Genomic DNA, 17,666 nt, shown 5'->3' with positions numbered 1-17,666 from the left:
ACATACACTTCTTAAAGTTTCATATTCGGAGCAGTGTTTCTGTTGTTCTGAAGCTCTGCTGTGAGGGATTTAGAGCCAACAAACTGTTTAATATGTTTTTATCATCACTACAATTATTACCTCAAAACATCCTGAGAAAATTTAGAGTTTTCTCAAAATTGAGAGTTTTCTCAAAATGCCGTCTCTACCTGATCCTATAAATGAATGTTGGGGATTAAAAAGAAAGTTTAAGGCTGAGTAGAAGCCTTACTTACGCCGAGTTCACCCTCTGCTGCATCTCTCTCCTGTGTCCCGTACTCTCACAAGGTGCATCGACTCCACAAATAGCGCTGCTGGCCTGGTAAAAAGTGCAAGCTCCAATGTGGAAAGATGACCAAAAACATTTTTAAATCCAATAAAGGCATTAGGGCTTCTCCCAGTTGGAGCCCTGACACAGTCATCTCTCGAAGCCAGGTTCAACGAGCAACATCCGTGGAGAATAATTAAACAGGAAGACACAAAGACCAAAACGGGCTCACGTGGATTTACTTGATTAATTAGTCTGATCAACTAGTTTAGTAACGATGCGTCTCCTTCTTATCATTTTAATAGCTGGTTTAAAGAAAGACACTGGTGCTGTAGCCTTCTGGTCTTTGCTCCACTTAATCCTGCAATGATTTCTCTTCCTCCGACTCGCTCCTCTTTTCTCTCTCAAAAGCACACATCCTGAGCATGCTGCCTATTGGTTTCTCTACCACAGGGACGCAAGGATAGGAGTGGCATATGTTAACAGACAGATGTAGAAATACCCATTTAGGGGCAGCCTATGAAAATTTTAACACACTGACACACAAACATCTACATTAACATTGACACACAAAGTCAGAAGTTTGTCCATCTGAAGTGTTTCAAAGCGGTTTTAGTCTTTCTCCAGACGCTCACTTGGCAAATGAATGAATGAAAGTCTTTTTGATGCAAACACTGTTTAGGTTTATGAACTCTCTAGCCAGCCTAAAATTCTCTCAACTATGATCATAAAGTTATGTTTATGTTGTCCATTCATGTTTGCACAACAGATAAAACAAAGCAGGAGATGATTGATGACAACTACTGCTATTTTTTTTTTGTAATGTACCGTTACACTTTTCAGATTCTTTTTTTACTTACATCATCAGAATTGCATTGATCTACTGGTCTTTTATTCTGTAATGAGGCTGCTGTCGGATGAGGAAATCTTAAACCACATGATCAGTAAAACACCCATGATGCATGATGAACCATCATAGCTGTTTACTTTGTGCAAGCCAAGACGATGACAGGACAAGTGCCAGACGTCCAACTGATGAGTGCAAGAGCCTTCTATGTGTCCGAAGCAGTGATCTGCGTCAGTGCTAGCCAACTAGGGAGACAGACGAGGATGGACAGAAACCCAACATGTTAGGTTTCCTGCTGTTAGTCAGTTTGCCTGAAATAACACCATTAAATCAGAGATAATAAGCTTCACTGTAAGGTGTAAATGTTTTCCAAACTTGTTACCCTGTCTTCATGCATGTTTGTTATTTAAAAAATGACTGTTATTTTTTAAAATCAGAAAACCTTAGTGATTGAATGAAAAATTAGCTCTAGGTATTCCAGTGATAAGAATTATTTTGGCCTCAACACTTCTACACTTTTAAGTTCGGTGCAGAAAGAAACAGCTTCCCTCATGAAGCGAGTTAGCAATTTCTCTTCATCGTGCTTTACTGACTCAGTGCTTCACCTTTTTCTGAAGTTGTTTTATGAATCAATTTTCTTCCAACTTTTGCTATTCTTTTCTCCTAAAAAAAACTAATTCTTTCATCATGTAATATCAAGCTTTAGTATTTGTGTGAACGGTATAAATAACAAGGCAATTGTACAATCTCATTGCAGAACATTAACAAAGGCTGCAACGGTCCAATACAGGTGGTAACTGTAGTACAAAGTACTGCAGTTATTTAACATCTGAATTTTCCAGCAATATTCTAGCATTACCATTAAGTCTTAACAACAGGATGATGTAGAAAAAAAGCATGGTGGTAGTGTGAATGACACATGAGGATACGATATTGTATAACAAAATAGCAATGCATTCAGACCACAGACTTTGCCTTGTTGGTGCAAAACCAATTTTTTAAAACTTGGAGTGGTTTTTCAGTCAGCAGGCCTGACAAACCAGCTCTAACAAGGTTTCTGTAGGTTTACCAATAAAGGAATTTTAAGACCTTTTTTTAAGACTAATATGAATAAAATGTAGAACCTACATCACAACAGAAACAAAGGCAATACAATGAATTTTAAGGTGCCACATTCTCAAAAAAGAAAATTGTCACAAGTACTGTTATGCATATACTCCCTGCACAAGGTACCTACGTTTTACAAACATGGAGAAAAATTAAAGGAAACAGATTTTAAGTGGGATTAAAACAAGTACCATGCACAAAATATAACAATGGACAAGAATAAGTTAGAATAAGACTTATTCTTGTGCCGTTTTCAAGTTTGCCGCAAACCCCTCTAAACAACAACAAGGTCTGACTCTACAGAGTAAAGTGACTCTATAGTCGTGGCAAGTTTTGTTTTCCTGAGGAAGATTCACTAAGAGCTTATTAAAACCAGAAGGCCTCAAAGCAGAACTAGAGAACTTATTTACATTAAGTTAAATGCTGAAAGAAAATATTGTTCAAACTGCAGTGCATACGTCATCCAAAAAGTACAGAAGCCTGTGTGTTGATCACGCATTACGAAAATCAACAGCGTTAAAAGCAATATGAGTTTTCGCAGGATTAATGTGTTAATTTTGACAGCCCCAATTAATGCATAGATTTATATACACAGTTAAATTACTTGGAAATGTCAGTGTCCCCATCTAAGAAACTACATTTTCTGCATTAGCTTTGAGATTGTGGGAAATGTCTTCATCAACGCATAAACTGCTTAAAGTGCTTCCGAAGGTCTGTAGAAGTAATTTTATAAACTGTTTGCTGAGCTCACCAGCCAAATACTTGTGTAATGACTGAAAAAGGCTCACTAATATAGTCCTTTTGTTACTTTTCCAAGGAGGAAAACACCTTTTTTAAGAGAATATGATCTGAATAGTAACAACGTGCCTGCCTTACAGATTGTGTCTACTAGCCCCACATAGGTAAATAAAACAGTGTTGATATTAAATTAATACGGTTGCAGCAATATTCCTCATTCAACCAGTAAATCAGGGAAACTTATTAACACAGCTGCTGGTTTTACAATCCCACCATCTAATCAGGGAACCACTTCATGGCTTAAAATCTCCTCTAATCTTCGTGGAAACTCAAAATCAACCACTCATTTCCCAAAGAGTTGTTAGTTTAATCTGAGGCACAGGCCTGCATGTTTCTAAAGGTGACAGAAACTCGTGGTGTTGCTTTTATGAAGGTCATTGTGAATTTTTCCGCAGTACTATTTCCAACTACTTAATAAATATCCCATACCTACTCTAAAATATAAATTCAATCAATCTCTTCTAATCAAATTAATAAATCTGTATTCCAGACAGAAGAGTGCACTAAAAAAAAGAAAGCATGAAAGATAAACATACAAAACGATAAGAAAATATTGGACAAGGAATCAAACCTGTAAATCAAAATTTAAAAATCTGAATGATTCTGGGCGAATTGAAATGTTATTAATGGTTCCAATTGATTCTCGAGACTTGATGCCCAAATCTACCGATAATAGAGATATTGTTGTTAAATATTACAATTTGATAAACCAACATTTACCTCATTCTTCTTGGACACATCTGTGCCAGGAGTGGCAAACTGCAATTCAAATGCAATTCAAAAATATATTTTGTTCATTCTGTGTAGCACACCATCTGCATAGTGATGCAGACATGTGAAACTATTATTTAGCTTTATCCTGCTGTAACTGTAGAATAATAAAAGTAATTTTAAGTATGCTCAGACGTCTTGCAGTGACAAGGTTGGCGTCATTCATCCAGTAAATGTTGGCTATGTGTTTAAAACAGTTTTAAATACTTCAGCCGTGACAGAGGCCATGACGCAGGCTTGACAGGACAAGGTGTTGATGGAATGGAAGAAACATGAGAGCGATATGGGTGAAACGTAAATAGAACTGACAAGATCCAAAGTAATATTTTCATGGCATTTCTTAAGTCAAACCCTTTACTTAGATCACTGCTCTAAGTAAAGCAGTGAAGCAATATTCCCAAGTATAGCTGATCATTGTACAATTAGTACTATACTACAAATAAAAAGTAGTACATGAAAAAGTTTTGTTGTTTTTTTCATTTAAAATTGTTTCCCAATTATATTTTCCAGACTATAAGTTGTACTTTTTTCATAATTTGACTGGTCCTGCGACTTACAGTCCAGTACAACTAGTTTTTTTTTCCCCTTTCTTATACAAGTCGCATCATTTTATATTCTGGAGCGACTTATAGTCTGGGAAATTCTCATTGGGGACAAGAAAGTTTTTTTGTTAAGACTAATCACACTTAAACTTGACTCTTTTTGCATGAATCATCTTTGGTGCAAGGATTAAACACTAACTTTGTTTTATTTTTCATGTTTTATTTTTTCTAAAAAAATTTTTAAAAAGTTGTGATGGATACTTCAGAATTATTTGTGAACTTTTTACATTCTGAGCAACTTAAACACATAATATGCTAATTTTACTGATAAGTGCTCACTCCTAATTTAGTGGAGTAAGAACTTTCCTAATCAGAACATAATTAATCTATTTTTTAGCTTAAAATAGGCTCTCAGAGTCCAATCTCAATCTGACTGGGGTATCAGAGCATTTATAATTTATATATTTCTTTAAATTATTGATCAGGTCAGTCATTCTTCATTTTCTGCTTAGTTCAAAAGTACTACATCTATCAAATAACTTTCAGCATATTTGCTATACAGTTACTAGAAAAGATTTGGAATTTGGTAAAAATCCAAATTTTCAGGTCAGACCTCAAAGACCTAAAAATTATGAGATATACATTTACAGGTCACAATATGCCATATAGAGAACATGTGAAGTCTCCAGGTGGTTATTTTTACAACAAAGCAGTGTAATGAGGGTGACCATTCAGTAGAGACGTCACAAGTTCCGTTTTTGCTATTCATCTCACAGCGTTTTTTCAAATGCCAAAGACAAAACTTGTCAGGCAAGTACTCAGCTGTAAGTTCACACACTTCATATGTACAGTACAGTGTAGGGTTGATAAGCGAGTTACCTTCATGGTATGGAAATGGAGGAGAGTTGTTGTAACAATAGCTTTGACAAACTATTAAACTGTCAGTGTCAAATAATTATTTGCATTTCTCTTCTGCTTGCTAATTATAGCTCTCACAAAGCAGTCACCTGTTTCGGTGGCAGCTGGCACTACAATTAGAGCTGTTAATGTTATGTTACAGACCAGTAGCTGAGCATCGGAGGGTGCACTAAAAACAACAAAAGCAAATTTTTTTTGACACGTTGTACTTTCACCAACAGGATTTGTGAAAGCATCACAGATTTGAACTAAAAAAAAATCTATTGCTTCAACGTTTTCTCAATGAAACTACAACTAGTGTTATGCCACTTTTCTATGGCATCTTTGATGAATGGAGAAAAAATAATATGCATCTGATCAGATACTGGTTTTTAAAAAAAACAAACAAATATTGCTAATGTTTACTTTATATGTGACTAACAGAAGAGGATGAGACGAGGAAAGGACAGAACTGAACAAAGGGTTGGGTTTAGATCAAGGAAAAGAAAAGTGAATATACTCCACCTTAAAAGCTGCCATACCTTACCACAGCAAAACAATTTCATACAAACACACTGATGTATTTAACAATGCCTACAACATAATGTGCTGGCTTTGAGCCAGTGTCTTTATGCACTGATTTGAAACAGGCTTGGAGAGGAAATTGCTGTCTCTTTTTAACAATGCTGACACTTATAAAAGGACATACAGTTGTGCCAAATGCGGTGTTTCAGGTTTTTCTTCACCTCCATTACACACCTATTGCAGACTTCACCTGTAACCAGTTGCTAAAAAGCTCCTGACGAATCTCTGGGCAAAAATATGAAAGATCAAGGTGAATAACTGAATAATTACCTTATATTACTGAAATAAAATCTTCTAAAAAGGATTTCTAATGAATATTTAATGAATAATTGAATTGATCCTTTGTGGTGGACTGACGCACGTCCATAAAAACACATGACAGAACAAAAGGAAGGGGCAGCTTTAAATGTAGGGACCTTCCTGAAAAACCGCCAGTATAGCACATGTAAATCCAATTAATTCATTAATGGATTACACAGTAGAGTACTGAGTTACTGAAATATTGGATAGCTGGAGGCCTAAACAAAAACACTTGGCTTTAAGCAAACACACACAAAGGCTCAGGATGTTAAGGTGTGGCAGACAGGTATGTTACAGTACAATAACAGAGGCCGGTTGTTGTGCCTGGACGCTTGGTAAATTACAACCTGATAACCGTAGGATTTAAGCTGTTTAGTCATAATTTACATTTCTCCTCTGCTGACACCATGTTGTAGGTGTCACCATGTGCGGAGCTGGACCCAGAATTGTTCAGGCAATAGCTGGTTGTAAACAAAAAACTGTAGCCCAGATATTATTTAGCAGAGTAGTAGATGTACCTCAGCAGAAAAAGATTTATTTTTTTCCGTCCACTTCCACAAAAAACACAGTTTAACACCTTCTACAGATCAGTCACCGAACTGCCCAACTCTGCTCAGTTTATGATTTCATACCTCATGCTGACCTAGACTGATGTTTTTTGTTTGTTTGATTTTCTGCTCCGGGTTCTCTCAACAACCTGGGAGATCAACAACCTGTAGCATCAGATACTGATACGAGTAAGTCAGACTTTTTTGATGTCCATCATTTTGACCGACTCAAAAACAAAATCTCATAATAATCAATTTATAGCCATACATTTTTTTAAATGATATGACATATTCAATTGTATATGATCTTAATTCAGTTTGTTTTATATTCAACAAGCCAAACAGAGATTGTGTCATCACATTCCTGTTTTCCTTCACCATTTAAAAAACCCACCAAAAGTGAAGATTATTTAGTTAATGCAACTGGTGTAAATGTGTTTTCATCAGCTTTTAAAAAATAAAGTTCTCTTGCAAAGTGTGCCTTTGTGAAAAGATTCATAACATTTGCATTCAAGTACATGTGAATGATGTTGACAAATTAGCCTGAAGTAGTTCTGTCAAAAAACTCATGGTAAAGTTATGAGGTAAAAAGCTCATACAGTTAACATTAATTCAGATGTTTAGACTATTTTATCCTGAAACACCTGGTTATCTAGCCTAATTATACCATGTTGATTTTTTTTAACCCTGTCTCTAAATAGAAAAGTAATCGAGAATGGTTAGGATTCAGAATCGAAACGAGGAATCGGAACCGTTCGAATTCAAACGACGCCCTTCATAACACATGGCTGATCATTTTGACAGAAATATAGTAATATGATGTGTTAGCCTCATTTGAATTGGAGGTTTAAAAACAAGGAGTGTTCTGTCGCGTGTAGAAAATGTCCAGGTTGGCAAGGGTCCTGAACAAACGCAGCACTGTTTTAAACCTGCATACATGCAGAACGTTAGTGTTTCAAAGCACTGCTTTTAGAAGATAGCACATAAATCTGAAGAAGTATGCACAGGAACTCCAAACTTTCACTCAGGTCTGATGTTTGAGAACATTACAGTTCCACTGTGAGCTAGAGACAAAAAATAAGTTTAACAAAACCCTTGATGTCAAACTCATGAAACAGTGATAGACTATGTATCTCACGCCATAAACATGCTCATCAATTTGTATTTTTATCTTTGTGGTCTTTTCATACTCAACTATCTTGGAAAAAGAGTGGTTTGCCATGGGACATTTCATAGACACTCTCCATTAATTCATACCCATCAGTATTTAGAACAAAAATGCAATTATAAAGTCTAAAACTTAGCTACCTGTATCATTCAAAGGAGCACTTCACCAGCAAGTCAGGGTATATTTATAGACAATGACGTTCAGCTGCACTATTAAAAATAATTTCCGCCTGCCAGAACCTCTTCTGAAGTTTAATTTTCAACCAGAGGGATAAAAACATCCCAAACATGCAAATGACACGCAGCACTCCTGGAAACTGTGAATCGGGGATTATAGATACTGGGATACTGAATATCAACTTCCACATTAGCCGAAGCAATGTTTGGAGACTTTTAAAATAGTTGCAACTGAATTATTAGTAGACTGGGACAAGTATGTAACAGTAGAAAGAAAGACAGCACCGAAAAAAAAAAGAAAGAAAAAAAACTTTTTGCTTGCTGTTGGTGAAATTACAATTCCTTGGTGTCAAAGAACAGCGCGTCGTTTTGAACTGGTGTTGTACTTACTGGTTTGTGGGAGGTGCAGAGAGGGGAAACACCAAATCTTCCTCATCCCCCCAATCCGGCAGGTCGCTTTCATCCATGGGGGGCGCAGGTGGCAGAGGTGGGAAGCTCGTAGAGCCATCCGGGCCTGTAGATGTGGGTGAACTCCGACTGGTTGGACTCTCCGAGGTGGGAGAGTTGCACATGCCGCCCCTTGTCCCTGAGTTGGCTCCTTGGAAAACTGCCTGACCACCACTCCCAGCTGGGGAGAGCACTGATCCCGTTATATCCCCACCAGGCACCGGATAGATACTCGTGTCGGGAAGCGAGTCCGGAGAAGTGTTTGAATGTTGGCGGGTGGTTTGGGTCGGTTCTTGTCCCTGATCGGCGACTCGCACTCTGTTCGGCTTGGGATAGCAGGGAAAAGGGGCCGTCTCCGGGCCTCCTCCTCCGCTTGCCACCCTTGTTTCTGTCGTGACCGAACCCGCATCCTCACTGCTGACCTCTGTAGCCATCATGTTGGAAAAGTACGCAGAGGGGGAAAAGTCCAGAAGGGAACCTGCCCTTCCCCTCTGTCCTCAGAATAATCCTTCAGTGTTTGGGCTTCGTGGAAACAACACAAAAAGTTTCAGAAAAAAACACGTTTAGCTAGCAAGCTAACGTTAGCCAACAGCTAACTTAGCTCCCTTAGCTTTTCAGCCCCTTCGCTCGCTAACGCTAGCAGCGTCGAGACACTTGATGAGTTCTTGCTGACTAGGTCTTCATTGTTTCCTGAGTTTAAAGTTCACACAGAAACGGTACTTGGAAATAAACCACGCACAATATGCTCAGAAAATTACCTGTTTTCCAAATTTTTTTTCAGTTTTTAATTCGGACCTCACCCTTAGACCAGGCGGACCACTTCTCCAGGACTGTTTTATTGTCACTGTTGTGTGTAATCCCCGTCTTTTTTTTCCAGTGTTGTTGCTTTCTTTCGTTCTTAGTTCGGTGCCTTAAAATAAAAACCGAAAACGGCCAATCCTTGTCGCCCAATTCTCTGAATTATATGTCGTTTTAGGCTTGGAAAAAATGAATTCTTTTGTGCAAAAGTTATGCTTTCTTGATCATTCCCGCTAAGTACGCTGTTATTTCTGGGTTTCAGGGCTGGTGGCTTGTTGCCCGCTGCTGCTCTGCTGCTTTTTCTCTCCCCTCCCTCTGCCTCTCTTCTTCAATCACAAAGCAGACACAGCTAAGTGAACCCCGAGCGTAGAAACTTTAATCCATTTCATCTTCAATCGGTGTAGTTTCGTCAAATACCTCAGGCTTAAGGTATGATCTTAAACTATGTCATTGTTATGGTGTTGAAAGAGATCACTGTAACAAAACTGGTGTCCTGGCATGCAAAAATTATTTTTGATATATATTTTTGACCCTGAGCTTGGTAAGCACATTGGTGCAGTAGCAAAATCGAATAGTGAATTGGATAGAAAATGATAAGTAAGTCATTCTGGTCAGATGAGATGAAATTTGAACCTGGTCCACTATGGCCGAAAAATTCCTCCATAGTCCACAGGCAAAATGCTATGGTGGAAAACTAATATTTTGCACTAATGTCAACACAGATTCCCAAAGTGAAGTATGGTGAGGCAGCATCATGCTGCGGGGATGCTTTTTATTCAACTGGGAAAGAGAAAGTGGCCAGAGCTGATTGGAAGAAATAGGTTAGTGGTGGAGGAAAACCTGAAAAAAGCTGCAAAAGAACTGGGGCAGGACCATGATCCCAAAGATGCAGGCAGAGTTAATATTAGATGAGAGTTACTATATATTTACTTTCGCTTCATTTTGGTAAATTCACATTTCACAAAGAAAAGAAATACAAAATACCCCTTTGAAACCAGATAATAAAAAGGAATAGGCTGAAGCTAAGGCTTACGCTTGCCTACCTTGTTACTCTGATTTAGCATACTAATGAGATGTATTTTTCCTTCCACTTTACAGTTCTGCATTACAGGTTGTGTTACTTCCTTACATACAATCCTCATAAAAACACTGAGATTTGTGGTTCTATTGAGACAAAGTAGGACAAAATAGCAAAGGTCCTAGAACTATAGTTACTAGTTTCCATAGGTTGGTATCTGACTTCAAAATTATTTTTAGAATTTCTTTTGATTTGATCTAATAGTGAAGACAAAAAGTTCAGACATGGGGTAAGAAATTAAATGGCATTTTTTGTTGTCATTTAATGCCTATTTTACTCCCAGAATCCTAAAATCATCAGTTATTCTTTTGCCTTTTGAGTTAATTTTAATTTTGTGTGACAAGAAATTAAGTCATCTCTTATCTTGAAAGCTCATTCCAGTCATAAATATATTGTAGCTTTTAGAACAACACCTTGCTCTAAAACTAAACTAAATTGGAATGTACATTCCAATGAGGTTCTATGATCAGAATAAAAATACCTTTTGGAAATACCAACCTGTAAGATCAGGTTGAACATATAATTCTTTAAGCTCACTTTTCTGTGTGTCTCTTTTATTATTGGTCTGATGTAATTTTCAAATATTCAGTGGTGCATTTTTATTATAAAGAACAGAAATAAAAGCCTGAAAATATCAATCAGTGTGTGATAAATCTATATGACACGTTTTATTCAGTACATTACTTTTGTACAGACTAGAAAGGTCATTTGTCATTTTCTTTAAATAACCTTTGGGTCAATGTTGTTCCGTTTCAAGGCATGCCCTCCAGGCAGCGGCGTTTCCTGATCCACCTCCACACTCATCCATTCCTGAATAACTTGCACTGCAAAAAGGATATTTTGATGTCACTTCTTCTCTGAACGCTTGCTTAAATCTTCCCTTCGGCAAAGTTTCCTCAGTTTGTGAACCTTTCTGGTGTCTTCGTCTATTTTTAAACTACAGTTTTACAGTCTAGAGAGTGAATGACATTCTCTGCTATTTTTTATGATCCTCCCTATTTTTATGGCACTCTCAAAATAATTATTATTGGTTAGTGAGCACAGAGAAATTTGAGGAGAGCACTCCTTAACATCTCTGCTTGGGGAGATAATGCCCATGTTCTCTGCTAAAGCCTCCCTTAAATCCAGTGACACAGAAGGTCAGTGATGTGTAAGATCTAAAGCACTGGCTTGACATATTATTATCATATCTTTTGACACATCCAGTTATTGTACCATATACTTGAGTATGCTCTTTTAAAGTATTACAATAAAACGATTTGTTTTCATTATGATGCGGTTGCCGTATACTCCAAATGCAATATTTAAGCTTCATTGCCTTCAGGTCCAGTAGTTCCCAGTCCTCAGCTGACCTTATCTGGTGTTTTTGTCAGTAGGATTGTGATCATCATCCTTCCCTGCATGGAAGCACAACTGGGTCTCATGGATCCTCCCTAACTGAGTGTAATGAGATTGCAGACCGGAAGCAGCTAATTGCTGGTCCTCAGCAAACAGATAATATGAAAAGATCAACATTGTACCTGCTTGTATATTCTTTACCACATCCATACCCAGTCAACACTGTACCATTTAACAGAGGAAGTGCAACAAAGGGGACTGCGTAGGCATTAAGGGCAGTTGAAGAGTTTAATCCGTGTCAGAAAGTGTTAACTGGTTTTATGTGCATGGAGTCTACACCTCCATGTATTTGACTTCCTCTTTCCTTCTCTTCGTGTGTGTTGCAGAACGAGAGAATGCTGCTAGCACTGACAGATGGCCTGGGCTGAGGGGCGGGGGTGTGTATGAACCAGGACGGGGCAGCAGTGCTGTTCTGCTCTGTTTCCCCATAACCTCACTGTGGGATGTGAGGATGGGTACTGATGTGAGCACTAGGGGAGCATGACTGTGTGTTGACTGCTGGCGCTCCTTCACATTCATTGTTCTCATTTCTGTTCATTCAGAAATGTACCAATCAATTTTCTATTTACCTTTTTGCTTACACGTTGGAGTCATAAGAGTCAGTAGTAATCCATTTTAAGATCATTTTCTTTTAGGAAACAAACTATATATGTATCTCGTTGTTCTAAAGTGTTCATTACCACTTATGACAAAGTGGTCAGGCTGCTGCATAGTTCAGTTTTGTGTGACTCTTCGTTCATCCTGTGTGGTTAAGGTGTCTCATGTCATGAGAGCTAAAGTTTCTGTTTAGCTCGTGTGTGCATCTTCCTTACCTAATCTCCCGCTGTCATACTGTTCACACATGATCCAGTCGGAAAAGCAATTTTATCATCTTTTTAATACTCTTGACACCTTCCAAAGTCATCACCCCTTGCCGTCTCATTTAATTCCAAAAGCACAAAGTGTGCGAGGTGAAGCACTCCCGTGAACACATGGGGTCATAAATGTGTGTTCAAAGCGATGGGTTCAGTGCACAAGCCCACTTCAATTCCCACTCAAGCCCTTTTAATCAGGATACTTGTAGTCACCTCAGGTCCTGTGTGAATAATTCACTGGATCACTATAAAAGTTTAAAAAAAATAAGAAAAAGCGAGGAGTGAGTGGCACATGGATGGATAGCGTGAGCAAACTTACCCTCGGGTTGGAGGATGGTTTCTAGGCATTACTTTCATTGCATTTATGAAGCCTTCCCATGCCATGGCCAATGCTGTCCAGATGCTCAGTTTAATCTTATATGCAAAACAGAAAATTAAACTCTAAGTAGGCATTTGAAAAAAACAACACTTAAGTGTGCACATACTGTTTTACTATTGGCTTTGCTATTAATCTGTGTGGTTTACTCCACATTATATTTGATTTTGATCGTTGCTGCTGCCTGTAACTCTGCAAGCAAACACTCAATAAAAACATTGCATATTTTAAAGTAAAAGCTTGGGAGAATTTTATATTATTTATCCTCTATTCACCTTCAGTTGTTCTAACTTTGCTTGGACCAATTTTTAAGTTTCTACATAGTCAGGCTGTAAAATGAACATATTTTTAGTTGATTTCAGTTACCACTGGTTTGCTTTCATTAACTTCAGTTCCCCTTTTGAGCCAAATGCATTGAGATAAAGGAAGCAACGGGTTCATGTCTCACTTTGCAGATATAGCATGCGTGTGTTTATCTGCACAGTTAACTTTTACGAAATACATATGTGGTGTTTGTGAAAGAGTCTAAAGGTCTGTCTGCAAATGTTGTATCCTCCTGCATTTAAACTCATCTGCAGACTTACCCTGCACTGCATTAGACTTCCTATGCTGTTGAATATTGATGAGCTGAATGGCTGACTTTGGTACAACTGTCAAAGGAGTTAGATGGTACTCTATAACAAATCAGAGAGCTAGCTATGCCGTGATGACACATGTATTTACTTATTTGGAAGACATTACTACAAACAAGGTCTTATTTACACAGTACTTATAGATTAGCACTTTTGTTTTTAGGCAGGCTCCTTCACTGGATAATGGCAGAGCGACTGCCATTAACTCTCTGTATTTTTTTGCCCCCCCACCCTCTAAATATGACACCTAGACCAGAGCCTCTGCGTTTTTCTTTCTGGTTTTTTCAATCCCCACCCAGTAGTCAGTAATTCTTTCACACACTGAGCTTGGTTCTGCAGCAAATTTATTTCAGTTCAAATGGAGTGGATCCTTCCCACTGTCGCCAAAGGTTTGCTCAGGATGAGGTATTACTAAAAAGTCAACAGTTTGGTCTATTTTACTGGGCTTCCTCAGATGAATAACTTTTTTACCTAATCACATCACACAAACAACAGAATTTGCAACACTGCAATAAATTGTAATGTAACTCGAACTGAACTATGTCGTACAACATTTGATCAAAATCTGACTCTATGTCTAAATTCTATTTAAATGAATTGCATTCATTTAAACTGACTTTAACCTGTGCATCTTGTTGTGAGATAATATATGTCATGAATTGGCATAACGGAAAAAATGGAATTGAATATCACCCACAGTAGCCACCAGATAAAGGCTGATCAGAAAAAAAAAAACTTGCTGTCACTGTATTAAAGGGCAAGTGGTTGAGTTTGCAGCTGCCTCTCATGTGCACATATGGTCTGGGCGGTGGTTAGGAAGGAGGGGGTGGATAGGGAGCACATGGCCCCTGCAGTCACATTTCTGACAGACATAGCTAAAGAATAAGAGACTCTCTGTGTATTAGGATCTCTACAAATTTGGCATCAACTTCGATGCAAGAGTCGGAAAAAGATCCCTTTGCAATGTCTTGAATGTGATATGCAATATTTTTACTCTCAATTTATGGCAATAACACTTCTGAAGGTAGTATTTATAGTAAGTGGAACTCCATTCGAAGGCATCACAGCCTAACACTACAGCACCAAGGTTTTGAATTAAATACAGAAATGTTTTTTTTTTAAATAAAATTAAATAAAGTTAGATTAAACTTAGCCAAAAGCTGAATTATTGTGAATTAATTGTGTGTTTTTATGTTAATTCAGGGGGATTTCAAAGGCTAATGTAAGGAAAGCTTGTATACTTTATTAGTGTATTGTACCCACTGTGGCATGCACCAAATGAAAATCAATACCTCTTAAAAAATAATCTTAAAACTAATCAACTATCAGTTAAAAAAAGACACATATAAGCTGAGAAAAAAATGACCACTTATTGTGGTTAACAAGCCCAGAGTAGTTTCCACTCTTTTAGGTAAATGCAATGCTCAGAACGTTCCATTTTATGTGACGCGCCAATTTTCACTATCTGGGAGGATCAATAGAGGGAGGAGAAGAAAAAAAACTGAATGATGAAGCATTTTTACTGTATTAAAATGCAGCATATGGCTCAATGCCCAGGTTTGAGGTTGATTATAAGATGATGTCACCCTGGCACCCGTGGTCTGGGGAGGTTTCTTTTCCCGTCTAAGGATGTTATAAGGGATGAACAGCAGCTCCCTAGGGAGCAATGAATAACACTGTCATTAAAGATACTTCCTGTAAAAAGTTACTTAGAAATATAAGCCATAAGACACACCTGTGTGGGTTTGCGTACAGGGGTGTGTGCGTGTGTGTAAGAGCATGAAAAAATGAATAATATTTCCTACTGTACAAATGTTTAGAAGACTATGCATGCATATTTGCACTAAAAATAATATCTTAATCCTGAAAAATTAGAAGTGCCTAATATTATTATTATACACAGAGTTGTCAAAGATTGCCTTAAGTGTATGTACAGAGTTTGTACATCTTTATTTTTTCATTTTCTTAAACACTATGAGATTGTTTACTTGATTCTTTTATAGCTCACAGCTATAGTGTGTTGGCTGGCGGCGTCATCTGATGAGTCACTGCCCAAATGAGGTTATCCCATCAATTCAGATATGCGGGCGGAAACCAGAAGCTCCTCACTGCCCAGCCTATTTTATCAACAGCTGAGAAATAACACACCCGGCTGACTGTCCACCGACTGCATGACATCATCTCTACTTCTGTATTTTATATGCATGCATGAGGGATTAGTGTCTCTTTGGCAATATTACCGCTGCCATTCCTCTTTTAGCTATTGCTTTAATGTTAGACGTAAATTCATCTAATCCCTTCAGTCAGTCTTGTCTCTCTTCTTCTTCTTCATAAAGAATCCCTTTCCTCCACTCTCTTGTCTGTCCCCTTGTTCCTTCCTGCCTCCCTCAACTCCTTTTTAGCCCTCAGGCTACATGAACATGTGCGCCGCAATCTGCACCCTCCGTACTCTACTATGTCCTCAGGCCTCCCCATCACCCTGTACCCCCGCCCCTCTTGTGCTTTTAGGTCCTTCTGTTTAATTCATAAGCTTCCTGTGGCTCCTGTCATGTCTCATCGGGGCCACAGGAAGGCAAGCTGTAAATAATGGAGCATCCCCAAAGACATGTCCAATGCTAACTGTCACAGCAGTGCACTGTACGCTTACATGGAAAAGACAGGATAGCAGTGCATTCTTGGCTTTTCTAACATGTTTTTGAAGCTCATAATTAATATAAAGATTTCCACACTTAAGGTGTCTATACATCATAAGAAAACCATTTGCGTGTCTTGGCACATGTTGTATTCATTCCCTTTAAAGAGATTTTCTCTTGGACAGGAAGTCATATGAGCAAAAACTATTTTATTTTAGATTTATAAATGTAAATGCATCTCAGTAAGTAAATGTGATCGAAATGTGAATTTATTTTTAACAAATTAAAAAAATGAAGCCCATATACGTAAGTTACAGTTTCCATACAAACAATGGTTTATCTGTTCTAAATTTGATGATTATGACTTGATCAGGTCTTCTTTTGGATGAATTACTGCAACAGTGCAGCTTGGTGTGGAGCCTCTGGCTCTGCTGGAATGTTAAGAAAGCCCAGTTTGCTTTAATGGTGGCCTTCAGTTCAAGTCGTAACTGTCAGCAGTCTTCCATGTGATTCTGTGGGGCACAATATAACATTTCCAAATTAAAAATAACATTCAAATGTGAAAAAACACACTGTGGGCTTCCATAAGCTCTAGATCAGAATTATCAAAATTAACAAAAATGAACTGTGTGTGTAATATGGCCATATGTAGGTGTGTCTTTTTGACATCAATTACTAAAAGGAATCAACATTTCAGCGATATTCTAATTTTCTAAGACACAGCTCAATGTCCCACATTTACTTTTGGATGTTTTCAGCCAGTACCTATTTTATTTTAGCTGGCAGTTTAATTTACTATGTACCCAATAAAACAAGAAGGTGCATTTGTCTCAAACAAGCTTAATATCCTCTCTATGCTACAATCTTTACTATTTATCACCTCTGGGTGTTTTATTGACATTTTACCACAGAGGTGGAACTGGAAAAAAACATCTTATTACTGATCTACTGCAGACGGCCTCCTTAAACCCAATAACTAAATAAGTAAATCAATTTCATGGTGAGCCAAAAATAAGAAACCAGAGTATGGGAGGAGGAAGAAAAGATTCTTAATTTCCAGAGGCTTGACTGTGACCTGCTTATTATACATGCTATTGATGAGCACCAAGGATTACTTTTTTATCCTCAGATATGAAAAGCATGTTCTACATGCATCAATGAAAAATAGATGTGTGGAGGGAATTTAGTCTAGATGGAAATGTAGAATGAATCATACTAAGTACATGTTTAAAAAGTAATTTGCTTTTGTACTAAGAGTGTTGCTACCTCTGTGGAATATTATCAGTTGTCAATGGATCAACCGTATGATCAAAACCTCCCCTTTTAAATAAAAACTCATATTTAAACAGAAATGTATCAGTTCAATAAAGTTAAGAAAAGCCAGTTTAGACAACAGACACTATCATACATCAGCAGTGTGGTCAA

At 37.8% G+C, this 17,666-nt stretch overlaps 1 protein-coding gene across 1 annotated transcript in view; it reads right to left on the bottom strand.

The window, feature by feature from the left end:
* rasa1a (RAS p21 protein activator (GTPase activating protein) 1a) overlaps window positions 1-8,909 on the bottom strand; it is a 28,508-nt gene extending 19,599 nt beyond the window's left edge. Inside the window, exon 1 of the mRNA XM_028033826.1 lies at window positions 8,416-8,909. Within this exon, the coding sequence (XP_027889627.1) occupies window positions 8,416-8,909 (494 nt within the window). The remainder of the gene's footprint in view (window positions 1-8,415) is intronic.
* Between the last annotated feature and the right edge of the window lie 8,757 nt (window positions 8,910-17,666).

This window comes from Xiphophorus couchianus, chromosome 12 (genome assembly GCF_001444195.1).
Source record: "Xiphophorus couchianus chromosome 12, X_couchianus-1.0, whole genome shotgun sequence".
Taxonomy (NCBI): Eukaryota; Metazoa; Chordata; class Actinopteri; order Cyprinodontiformes; family Poeciliidae; genus Xiphophorus; species Xiphophorus couchianus.
Note: the sequence above shows the minus strand (reverse complement) of the source record. Positions and strands in the feature narration are given on the sequence as shown.